Source organism: Protopterus annectens, chromosome 8.part0 (genome assembly GCF_019279795.1).
Source record: "Protopterus annectens isolate FY-2018-M chromosome 8.part0, PAN1.0, whole genome shotgun sequence".
NCBI lineage: Eukaryota > Metazoa > Chordata > Ceratodontiformes > Protopteridae > Protopterus > Protopterus annectens.
In genome coordinates, this window is record NC_056741.1 from 1,205,455,144 (window position 1) to 1,205,468,281 (window position 13,138).

A 13,138-nucleotide genomic window follows, 5' to 3' on the forward strand; every position below is an offset into this window, starting at 1 on the left:
ATTGTCCACGTTGGTGTGAATGACCTGAGAAGTACCTTTCTGGACTACATGAAAAGAGGCATGGAGGAGTTGTCCGATCTTGTAGCCCAGGCAGGTATGACCCTAGCCCTGAGTAGCATCCTACCATCACCCAGAATGATACCACAGTATAAGGACAAACGATGTGGACATCCTACAAAAGGGCCTCACTGAGACAGATGCCTGATGTCAAAGCCATGGCCTCAAGCTCAATGCCAAAAAGTGCATTGTCATCCCTTTTGGTAAAAACTCTGTACCCATGAACTACCACATAGGTGGTAGTCTACTTAACACCGAAAGTGTGGTAAGAAACCTTGGGACACAGGTGGACAGTAGTCTCTCCTTTGATAAACACATCGCCACAGTAGTCAGGAAATCCTTCTACATGGCACACCTCATTACAAAAGGTTTCTCATCCAGGAAAAAAAGAGGTCATTGTTCCCCTCCACTTGTCAGTCATTAGACCCGTTATAGAGTACCACACCCCTTTTGGTATATACCTCACAAGACATCTACAACAACTGGAAAGGCCGCAGAAATACCTCACAAAGAGGATTACTGACCTCAAACAGATACCCTATGCAGACCGTCTCAAAAAACTCCAGCTTTACTCCGTCGCATTTTGCCTACTCAGAGGCGATCTCTGCCTAACATACAAAGCTATGTCCAACCCAGAGCTGTTGGACATGATCCACTTAAAGAAATCCCAATCCCTCCGAGCTACACGCTCTAGGGACCTAAACCTTGTCACCACAATAAACAGAACATGCTGGAGGGATAGATTCCTGTCCCAGAGACTTCCCATACTCTGGAACAAACTACCTATCTGTATCAAACAAAGCTCCTCATTAGCACTCAAGAAAAATCTTGATTGGATGGGAGATAGGAAATTCACCCCGGGGATCACTTCTGTGGCTCTGCTCAACGGGGCACAGGAAAATAATTTTCTTGGGTAGCGAAAGCCAGGGTACCATTTGACTAGGCTTATATAGGCCCTAGGGCCAATAAACTAGTACCTACCTATGAACCTATGAGAAATTGGCACTGGCAGATTGGCCATAACTTGGGACAGAAAACCTCAGCAAGGGGGATAGAAATGCATTCCTTTGAATGTTTAGAAAGTTATTTTCCTCTTTAATGTGTAAGGTGACTATAATACCTACAGGGAAGAGCATGGAAAATTGGGGACTGCCAATATTTATTATTTATTTATTTTATTTATTTTACTAACCGGGGGTGTCTGACTGAGCCAAAAAGGCCCCTTTTCAGCAGTGGCCCATGGAGAAAAGCTCCACACAGAAAAATAATTACAGATACATTTAGATATTTAGGCATGATCAGTATAATGTATAGAGAGGAAAAATATACAATGTTTTGGTTACTGTAATAAGATGACTCAACCCAACCTGCTGCTCTTAACAGAGTTACTGCTCTGTCAAAACTGCATAATGGAGCTATTCCTATCAAAGTTTTACCTCTAGGAATTATAGTGTTCCTAGTTACCACTGACAGCATCCTTAAATGTTAGCCTGTACAGCAAACATAATGGCTGGAGGGCTGGTGCATTAATTATTCTTGTAACTGTGTTACCTGTGCTCACACAAGTTAAGATGCACATCAAGGGAGTCAACAAAGACCACGAATGTAGCATTTTTGAAATGTAAGGAAAACAGGAGGGTTGGATCAGGGTAATAAGAACATTTTTCCAGCCATTATGTTTGCTGTACAGGCTAACATTTAAGGATGCTGCCAGTGGTAACTAGGAACACTATAATTCCTAGAGGTAAAACTTTGATAGGAATAGCTCCATTATGCAGTTTTGACAGAGCAGTAATAACAAAATTCACACCCTACATGCAATGATAGCTACTCACTCCCCTGACATTATGTGTCTAACTGAAACCTGGCTAAAACCCTCCACTAATGATCAAGAGATCCTTCCACCCGGATATAATATCTTCAGGGCTGATCGTGCAAAGAAAAAAGGGGGAGGAATAGCTGTCATGTTAAAAATACCCCCTAAATCCATAGGAATTAAAATCTGCCCTAACAACAAAAAATGCCTCAACCTCATAGTTTTAACTTAACTTATATGGATTTTCCCAACATATTCTATCATTAGGCAATGAAAGAAAGTACCATTGACTGGATTATAACTTATATTATTAATATATAGACTAATTAGAAACCAAAAGAAATTTATCCCACAACAATTTCTTGCTGAACTAAAATGTTGTAACTGGACCTTAGTAAGAACTCTACAGGAGAGTGTGACCTACTTCAACAACATATTCCTTAAGATACTTGACTCCCATGCCCCACAAAGACAAAATTAGACCTAAAAAGTGTATATCCTCCCCTGAAAAAAAAAAAAAACTAAAATTAAACTCCGTGACCCAAGCCTGGGACAAAATGGAGAGCTACAAACCCCCAAGATAGAACTAAGTTTCAACATCTAAAAACTACTAACAAACAGCGTTACCCAGACAAAAAGCAATACTTCTGCCACCAGCAGAAACATCAGAACAACCCAAAGAAATTTTGGGCATGTTTAACACAAACACCAGCCATCCAGGTAAAACTACCCCCCCCCTGAGAAAACTCATTGAGAGGGACAGGAAGAATAGCCAATGCCTTTAACTCTTTCTTCACGAGACTATCCAAACCCCTGCAAATCAACTAACTCACTCACCCCACCTGCTACACAACAACCCCCCTTGCCCTACCCCCTGTTTTTTAGCCTTTCTCCCATCATCACATACTCTCTAAAGCCTAAAACCCAACCAAGCAGCTGACTTCACTGAGCAGCAGAATTCTTACAAATCGTCTGATGTTGTGCATACCCTATATATCCATCATCATCAAACCATTACAGAAGCTAATATCCCCACTATTATCCTGACTTCCTATCTTCCACCATCACACAAAGGCTACACGGATATTTCAATGACCAATAAGAGATATCATAGCGAAAATTATGGAAAGATGAATCATCTACTATCCAACACCCCAGCCGGCTCCGCCCCCCATAGCACAACCACTGCCCTCCTTTCCTTTAGCCGACACCATTATAAAAATCGCAATAGCAAACTTATATCCTCTCCCTCCTCTTTCTTGACCTGTCAAGCTTTGAATGTTCTACACACTTCTGAAAACCTTGTTTCTGTACACCCCATCTCTAACCTGCATTCAGAGCTACCTAACTGGTGGAAGGTCTGTCCTGTGGCAAAATAGACTATCAGGCCTGCTTCCCTATACCCATTGGTGTCCACAGGGCTCAATATTGGGACCACTTCTGTTTTCCATCTTCATTAATGACTCCCACTCAGTTATCTCAATACCTTGCATCAATATGATGACTCCGTGTAATAAAATCTAGATCTCTCCTCTCTCACCTCCAAACTGTCCTCAAGCTGTTTTCTCTAGTAGAACCCAAAGAACTCCCAAATACTGATAATACTACCTTCCATGTCAAATCTAATACTTGGGACTATCATAACCTGTCACACCCAGTACCAAATTACTAGTAACTATTGATCATAATTTGAATCTCCTACTGCCAAACTAACCATTGCCCGCACGCCACTCTCTCTACTCCTCCTCTCTATGCCTCCCCAGTCCTTTTCCACAAAAAGCTAAACTAAACATCTCTCTCTCTCTCTGCCTATAATTTGCAGATTCAGATTAGGTTCTCCATACTCATACCCATGATCCCATACACTAACCTAAATAGGTCTCAGATCATCCAACAGCACTTGATCGAACCATTAAAAGCAATAATTCTGAGGAGGATGCCCCTCTGCCAACAACATTGGCAAACCATGGAACTCCTCCCCCAAACAACAACCTAGAATCTCTCTCATCAGTTCAAAAGCAACCTGAAAAAGTATGTCAAGTCAACAAAGGCTATGCCCATGTCCTGAACCTGACTAAACTAACACAGCTAACTTCTTATCTCATCTCTATACAGATCACTATCTTCTTCTTTCTTTCTCCCAAATGATGCTTGGAATCCTCTTTACAAAAAAAATTATGTGGGTGACTCCTGAATTGAAAATATATAGTAGTATTAAGTATTTATCTCAGCTATATACCAACCGACCACTCTCTGTTCTGTCAATTATATCTCTATAAATCATACTTTTTCTACACTAATCTAAATCACGTAACGTCAACTTGAACTTTTTTTATAATCTTGTATTTTTTTTTTATAGCCTGTTTTATTTATTGTTTATTTACCATGTATGTTGGAGCATTTCTCCTGAAATCTACTGAAAACAGGATATGTATCAGGGTTAACAAATATAAAATAAAATTAATAATTTTTTGAGAATGTTTGATTGTTATAATAGTCTGCCTTCAAAATGGTGAGGAAATTAAAGAATGCTATGCTTGATGTGATTACTGTAGAAAGTGGTAATCAGATGCTGTAACCAATACCTGTAACTTAATTTGTCAGGTGAGAAAAAGGCAGGAAGGGAGAGTAATTACCATTTCCTGTTATTCTTGTTTTTGTTTTGTTTCAATCTCTCATTTAATATTCTGATTATTTTATTTGTTTTTACAGAAAAACATAACCTCGTGCTATGAACAGCTTTGCCAGAAGAATGAACAAGAGTCAGCAAACCACTGCAAGGCAATAATTATGGATCTTTTCAGTAACCTGGAGAAGGAAGTTGCAGATGGACTATATTCTCAACCCGGCGGCTACAAGCAGTTCATAAAAGTTCAAAGAGACTTACTGGAGAAATATATGGCTATACCTGGAAAAGGAGTCAAGGTACTGCATAGTTATATTTGTGGGTTTCTATTTATGTAATGTTTGCAATGCTATTTAAAGTCAAAACTCTCAAAGGAAGTTGCAAGAACAGGGAGATCATTGCGCAGAGACATTCGTAACTAGCATATTCAGAAGATCTGATTTGCTTCACTGCATTACCTGTCAGCAATTTAAGTCAATGGATGCATGAGGTTGCTGTAAGGAAGACTTGAATGTGTGTGTGTGTGTTTTTTTTTTCCTCAGTGGGTAGTTGTGCTAGGTATGCACTGCCTGGTTGCAACTTGCACAGAGATCACACAGTTTGCAATTGAAAAATGACATAATAATGACATAATAAATTCCAGAGCTTGAGGATGAAATTTAGTAGTTTAGGTCACAGCCTTAAGAGCCATTAATCTAGTGTCAGGCTTTCAGCTTGAACCCATGCTCTGTCGCTCAGCAGGCATAAGAGCACCAGTAGGTTTTGTAATTTAGTGAACTAAACCTTTTGCACCATTTTTCAACCACAAACTGCATAGGCTACAAGGACAAGGGTGTACACATTATGCATGGACAACTTGAGCAGAACAATTAAATAATAAGTTCATAAGACAGGAATAGAAACCAGAGTTCCCTGAAGAAAATCCACTTAGAAATGGGAAGGATATATAAATTCCACAGTGAAAGTAAATTGAATGCTGGGCCTGACAGTAGCAATTTTTTCCATCACAATGCTATTGCTGTATTTAGAGATGGGATGATGAGCAGTAAAGTGCATGTTTTATATTGCAGGCCGATGCAGTACTTCAGGAATTCCTTAAGTCAAAGGAAGACGTGGCAGCATCGATTCTGCAAGCAGATCAAAGCCTGTCTGAAAAGGAAAAAGAAATTGAAGGTAAATGTGTTTGAACTCTGATACAGACTGGAATGCTTTAGACATGTCCCATATCAGTAACTGTAAATTCTTTTGTGCTGTGTGTAGAATGTCAGAATGTGTGCAGATTCTGGAAAAACACACAATTTCTGTGTTTAACCACAGATTGGATGTTAGTCACAGCTATGAGCAGAAAGACCAAAGTTTAACACCCATAATTGCAGGTATCACTCCACTCTGGAGTGTAAACTGTAGTTGTGTAGCACCTTAAAGAGGTTTAAGATGAGATTTACACATATAGACCTGGAGAATCCATGATTCAAGACTGCTCCAACACTGGCATCTAGCACACAATGTGGCATCTAATTATATTTTCAAAGACCACTGTAGCTAGTGACATTAATAAAAGGTCTTTTAACCAGACTACAGAACAAAGCAAACATTGTAGTGAGCCATCTTTCATAGGATGGCTCTTCATGTCCACTGTCATCCTTTGGTGCAGACCAGCTTCCAGTAACATAGTTGAAACAACTGGTAAAACCAAAATTGAAGATGACAACAACCAAAATGGTGGATTTGGTGGATCTATTTTGGTTGTTGTCAGCTTCCAGTAACAGTCTTAATCTCTTCATCTGTGATTTTCTCAGCAGATGTCTTTGTGTATCATAACTTACAGGTAACTTCAGCCAGCTACAACGTCATCTTTCTGCTTCTGGTTTCTCTTATATATTTGGTATGCCTCCTTTCTTTTCTTAATAGTGCGCCATCCCCACTTCCATCACCTAGACGTTTTTTAGCTGTTATATAATTCAGAGTTGTGTAATATGGATGGGGAAATCAACAGATGCCCATCAGTATCAACCATTAAATCTATGTCTGCTGCTTATGATGAGCATATGGGAACCAAGCTTAGTACATTAACATGCTTTCCAAGCAGTGATCAACACAGTACATAAGCCACAGGACTAAAGGGATTTGTATTTTCTTCAAAGCTCTAGTGTTCCCGGTCTTTACTCCAGCCCTCCACTTTCCACTGCCACAGCCTTCCTCATACGTACTGGTATTAAATTAATGCTGTCCGACTGTGTACAGGAATTATACTCATGCTGCTTAAGAATCCAGTCAGACACTGTCTGTGGAGCATGGAGCTGTAACTACACAGTATTAATTCACCTCATGTTCTATACAGTACAATCAAATCATAGAGTAGTTCCAGAGGAGTGTGTGTGTTTGTGTGCCTGTCAATAGATCAATGACAGTTTCAGCAACTGCCATTTTGGAGAAAGTGTTTCACTGAACAAACTTTTGCCAACAGTGTAGAATTTCTTTTTGTCCATTGTTATGCAAACGTATAGTAGGTATATTTAAATTTGGAGGTGTCCCCCAAATGCGGGGGTGGGGGGGCTTAGCCTACTGCAAAAAAATATTTACTCCAAGTTTCAAAGAAAGTGCTTTCAGTGAAAGTTTTTTGGAGTTGCTGCTGTCAAGGAAAAAGGTGTCAATCTATTGACATGATTCTGTGTGTGTGTCTGTCTATTTATCTAGCTATCAAATAAGGAGAGAGGAAATGTTTTTATTTGATGGCAGATAAGCAAATTCTGCTTACTGTTACTCCTCCTTTTCTAACTGCATATGTTGTTGTTTATAATTAAACAGCAACGAGCATTCGTCTGACACTGCCCAGACTTGCCGTTCACATTGATAACCTACCAGTTGGTACAGCTGTCTCATAGGAATGTAAAAAGTAGTTTGAAGACGGATGCTTTGAAGCTGCAGTTTACCATCAGGGAGGGAGAGTTTGTAGATTTATGTGGATTGTGAACATTTTGAGGCTACACTGATCACAGCTAACCATGACTGAACATTATCAGGATTCTGTTAAGACTCAGTAAGCTATTAAGAATACAATGTTTCTGGGGCACACCAGGAAGGTACACTTTACCACTTCTTCACCTCTGTATTTACAGGACTGGAAGGAAGCCGGTACAGTCTATCAGCAGCTCCTTATCCCATCAGAAATTATGCTTACGTCTGTAACTGTAAACTCTAGTGACATCAGTAGTAGCAGAAGGGCACAGTTTACATCAGGAATACAGATCCCTTCAGTGTTTATGGAGTTTAGGGACCTCAGGAGTAGGGCAAACACTGTATCATAAGAGAATATTGTATATGTTTTTTACAGTTATGGACACTGGAAATGTTTGGGAAGCGAAGAGCACATTACACATTGAACAAATTACATTATGACTAAACACTATTTACACTTTGTGACTCTTTGGACCACTGCCCATCAAAATACAACTGTTCAACCCTTACTGCATGAAACTATACTGCCAAGTACTCAAAACTCTAAACCAGTGGCCCAGACCTATGTTTGGCCTCATCCCTATCTATGACTTTTCCCTTTCTAGTTATTTGCTAATTTTCTCCAATAAATTCCAGCTCCCTTTTGCTTATTTTTATGTTCCTACTGGTAGTCATCCCTACTGGTAAAAATATCTTTTCTCCATTTCTACATTGACTTATTTATCAAAATATTTTCTGCTACTTTGTAAATATAATGTTCTATATGGTGGTTACAGTTCTCCTTGAGGGTCTGCATCCAAAATGACAATCTCTCCTTATTTTGTGACACACACCCACACCACACCACCACACACACCAAGCATTTCAACTTAATTTCTTTCCACTTTGATTTACAGTTGTTTGTTTATGTTATGCTTAAATATGAAGCTCTAAATTAATCCTTGAAACCTGGTAATCCTAAACCACCTTGTTATTTGAGGAGAAACAAATTGTCCCTCTCAGCTCTTGTTCTCTTTCCCTCCTAAATAAATTTCTTCATTTCTTTAATAATTAGTATGTCTAATCTGTTTATAATATTAAAGAGATTAGAAAAATTTTCACTGCTTGAACCTTACTATCCATATCCAAAGTCAAGAGCTTCCGACTTCTCAGGATTTTTTTTGTATTATCTTACATTTAATCATCCCACATATCCTTAGATATCATAATATAACCCATTTAATCCAAACGTGTAAGTATTTCATCCTATGATATCCCCATAAATGTGGGTATTGCTTAACCACTTCATGTGTGGGAAGATAGTTTACCACTATAGCCTTTGTTTTATCTTCATTTATTTCATATCTTAAAAAACTTGAAAGTGCCTGAAATGCTCCACAACACTGAAATATCATTTTCTGAATAAGTCCAAAATAATATCATCTGCAAAGAAAGCTAGTTATTCTTCAGTACAATACCAGTGTATACCCTTGAATTTGTGAGGCCTTTATTTTCTTTGCCAGTGGCTCTAAGTATAAGGCAAATAACAAAGGGGAAAGAGGACTCCCCTTCCTGGTTCTTCTGTTCAAACAAAGATTGTCAGAGAGGAACCCTCTCACTTTAGCTCTTGCCTCTAACCCTTCACATATCTTCCTAATTACTGCCATTATCCCATGAGGAAATGCAAATGTTGCCATTACCCTACTCATAAAATCCCAGCTGACCCATCAACAGTAGTGGGGACTTCTTGCACTCTAATTCCCTCTGGATCATCATTGTGCTATTAATGTTGTTTCCCCTCCACAAAACCACACTGATCAGTTTTGGCAATACCTTGCTTTAGAATTTGTATTTATTTATTTATTTGTTTTTGTTGATTGGAAATGTAAACTGTGCAGCAAACCTATTTTCAGTGGCAGCCTGGGGAAAACAATTCCACAGAAAAATATTTATATGCAATTTTAGCATAGAAGACAGATGTTTTTATATAATGTTAATATAGCTCGTGCACTTTCATGTTAGCATGACCTATATATTGTTTGTAACATTGTTTATGTACACATAAGTGTCAATGGAGAAACATGAGATAATGTTAAGATTAAACAAAGAAGCTATGAAAGACTTGCAACATTTATTATACACAAAGCAGCAGTGTAGCTGAAGGCGATACAGATATTTTAAAGGCTACAGCAAGAAGGGTTTCATTAGAGAATACTATAGTGGAGTGTAGGAAGCCCTGTTAACTTGTACAACATGAAAAATTACAGATAAAAGGAGGAAAGGGGAGCAGGTATGAAGGTAAGGAGAGAAACCGAGGAGAAAAGGAAAATTAAGAGTAGGTTTAAAAACCCATGTTTGCGTCGGTTTACGCTTGTTTAAGCTCCACCTAGTGGTGCCGAGCTGAGGTAAACTATTACTGGTGCCAGAAAGTCTGCTCTTCAGTTTTTCCCTTGAATCTTGTTAGTTCTTTCTCTCTTGCACTTCAAATAGCTTAATCGCTTGGCACTTCAACAGGTTTTTGTAGCGAATATTGTAGCACACCTAAGTGCCATCCCCACTAGTTGTTCTTCATGGAAATAGCTGTAGTCCTTAGTAGTTATGTCCACCCCTCCTGGAATGATTACAGGGCAGTTCCCTGTGCTTTCTCCTATTAACCTGGTACACTTGGGCACTTATATCACCAAACTGGAAGCTACGCACTCTCCAGCCAAGACCGGACTAGCTGGTCAAGAGGAGATGGTCAACACCTGCACCACACCACATGGAACACACAGCCCTCCAGAACACCCACCATCACATCTCTCACAAGGCCAAGAATACAGCCTCCATGGGATCCGATAATATCCTTGGCTGTGTTCTACATGAACTACAAAGTGAACTGGCACCACATCTGTGTACCCTGTTCAGTCACAGCCGTACTTCAGGCTTTGTCTTTATCAAATGGCGCATAAAGGGGGAGCAACTACAGACCCTGGGAATTATGGCCCCATTAGCCTGACAAGTCTGATATGTAAAGCTGTGGAGTGCATCATTATGGACCTGATTAACAAAGATGCAGGAAATCTCCAAACTCTAGACCCATGCAGTTTGGCTTTGTGAAAGGGAGATCATGCCTGCTCAATCTGGTTGACTTCTTTGAGTCCGTCACTAGAGCTGTGGATGAAGATAAGGCAGTGCATACAGCCTACCTTGATCTAGCCAAGGCCTTTGATACCATTCCTCACTCGGGAATTATTGATAAACTCACAAAATTAGGCATCAACTCCTATATCACTAGGTGGGAAGCAAACTAGCTCACAGAACACACAGTGTGAAAATAATAGACTCCAAGTCAGACTGCCGACCAGTCATGAGTGGAGTCCCACAGGGATCAGTCCTGGGACCTCTCTTGTTTGGCATCTACTTCTCAGAAAGTCCAGGCCAAAACAAAGGGACTCTGGCTGACCAAGTTCGCAGATGACTGCAAGCTGGGAGCTATTATTAACTCCCCTAGTGATGCAGACATCCTACAGAAAGACCTGACTGAGACCAATGACTGGTGTCAAAACCATGGCCTTAAGCTTAATGCCAAAAAATGGATCCTCATCCCCTTTGGTAAAAACTCAGTTCCTACTAATTACCACTTCGATGGGAGCCCACTGAACACTGAAGGCGTTTTAAGAGATCTGGGGTCACAGGTTTACAGCAACCTCTCCTTCGACCACCACATTGCCACTGTGGTCAGAAAGTCCTTCTATGTGGCACATCTCATTACCAAGGGTTTTGCATCCAGGAAGAAAGAGGTCATCATCTCTTCCTACTCTTCTCTCATTTTACCAGTCATTGAGTATAATTCTCCATTTGGCATGTACCTCACTAGACACCTGCAACAGCTGGAGAGGCCACAGAAGTACTTCACGAAGAGGATTCTAGGCATTAAACACGTGTCCTACACGGATAGACTCAAAAGGCTCCAGCTATTCTCTGTCTCATATCACCTACTTAGAGGTGATCTTTGTGTAACTTACAAAGCCATGTCTGACCCAACTCTGTTACAAATGCTACATCTAAAGAAATCCCAATCCCTCCATACCACATGCTCCAGAGACCTCAGTCTCATTACCACAATCAACAGAACATGCTGGAGGGACAGGTTCATAACCCAGAGACTGCCCATGCTCTGGAATAATGTTTCTGTACATGTCAAGCAGAGCATCTCGCTGCTGCTCTTCAACAGAAATCTTGATGAGTGGATAGGTAATAGAAAGTTCACCCCGGGGATCACTCCATGGCTCTACTTGACAGAGGTACTGGGAACTAACGTCGGGCAGCATGATGCCAGGGTATTTCTATGGGGTAGGCTTGTAAAGGCTGCAGGGCCGTTAGCCTAGTACACACCTATGAACCTATGAAGATCTATATGAACAGAGTGGAGGAGAATGGCCGGAGAAAGAGAGTATTTATATGTATGAGAAAGGTTGTTGTTGTGTCTTTCGGCTTTTCCTAGTTAGGGGTCGCCACAGCGGAACTCCGGTCTGCTAATAATTGGCAGTTAATTTTTACATGCTGAGTTGCTGGCCCTAACGCACAACCTTCAACGAAGGTACACACATTCACGCATGTCTCCACAGAAGACGCTCTAGCTGAGAATCGAACAGGACAACGTCTTGCTGTGAGGCGACAACGCTACCGCAGCACCACCACCACGGATACATATGAGAAAAGTAAGAGGTACAAATATTTTTTTATGCAAAATAGATGGTAAGAGGTAGAATATCATGTAAGGAGATTCAGAGAACACATAGAATGAATATATAGGATGGGTGAGCCAGGTGTGAAACATGTACACAGCCCGATCTTATTTAGGTATTGTTTAAGCTTGGTTTTGAAACTTATTTTGTCTGTCAGTTTGAGTGTGAATGGGACAGAGTTCCACAGTTTTGAAAGAGTATAACAAATCTCCTTTATTATTGTTGAATTTAGTCTTGAGAAGAAAGGATATGTTACTAGAACATAGGTCTTTGATACATGAGTAGAATTATAGGGTGTTTTGCAGTGCAAGGTATTTTTCTGGCTTCTAGAAAAGTTTGTGGGGATGACTAATTGTGTGTGGGATAATTCAACTAGTTTAGTTCTTTTAGGAGCAAGCTGTGAAGAGTTTTGTATGGGAAATTTACAGCAAGTCTAACTGCTCTGTTATAGCAAGTCTCTAGTTTCATCTTGTCATTTTTGTTTGTTTTGATTTTTTAAGAGTACGAGATGTGTCCAGGAGAGATGAGAAGGTATGACTTAGCAATAAATTACTGCTTAACTCAGAGGGGGAGCTAAGGTTCATGTATGTTTTTATGATGACTTGAAGCGGGTAATGGCCAAATTTTAGATTGCCATTAATTAGTACACCCAGTAATTTTGTTTGAGTTTCAGATTTAGTGCTCTTGACTGTGTATATATGTAAAGCATATTTCTAATCTGTGTGCCATTTGGGGGAGAAAAGCATTAACTTAGTTTTGTTTGGATTAAGTGGGGGTTTATCTAGCCAGGATTCCACTTAACTTAGTTTTGTTTGGATTAAGTGGGGGTTTATCTAGCCAGGATTCCACTTAACTTAGTTTTGTTTGGATTAAGTGGGGGTTTATCTAGCCAGGATTCTACATAAAAAGATGTTTGTGTGATTTCTTGAAATTTTAAGAGGGTTGGTAAAACAAATCAACCTGCCAATTGCT

General features: G+C 39.9%; 1 protein-coding gene across 1 annotated transcript in view; it reads left to right on the forward strand.

Moving 5' to 3' along the window:
• Positions 1-13,138, forward strand: part of LOC122809308 (guanylate-binding protein 1-like) — a 51,309-nt gene that overhangs the window by 10,844 nt on the left and 27,327 nt on the right. Inside the window, exons 2-3 of the mRNA XM_044080700.1 lie at positions 4,586-4,798; positions 5,570-5,672. Coding sequence (XP_043936635.1) covers positions 4,586-4,798; positions 5,570-5,672 — 316 coding nt within the window. The remainder of the gene's footprint in view (positions 1-4,585; positions 4,799-5,569; positions 5,673-13,138) is intronic.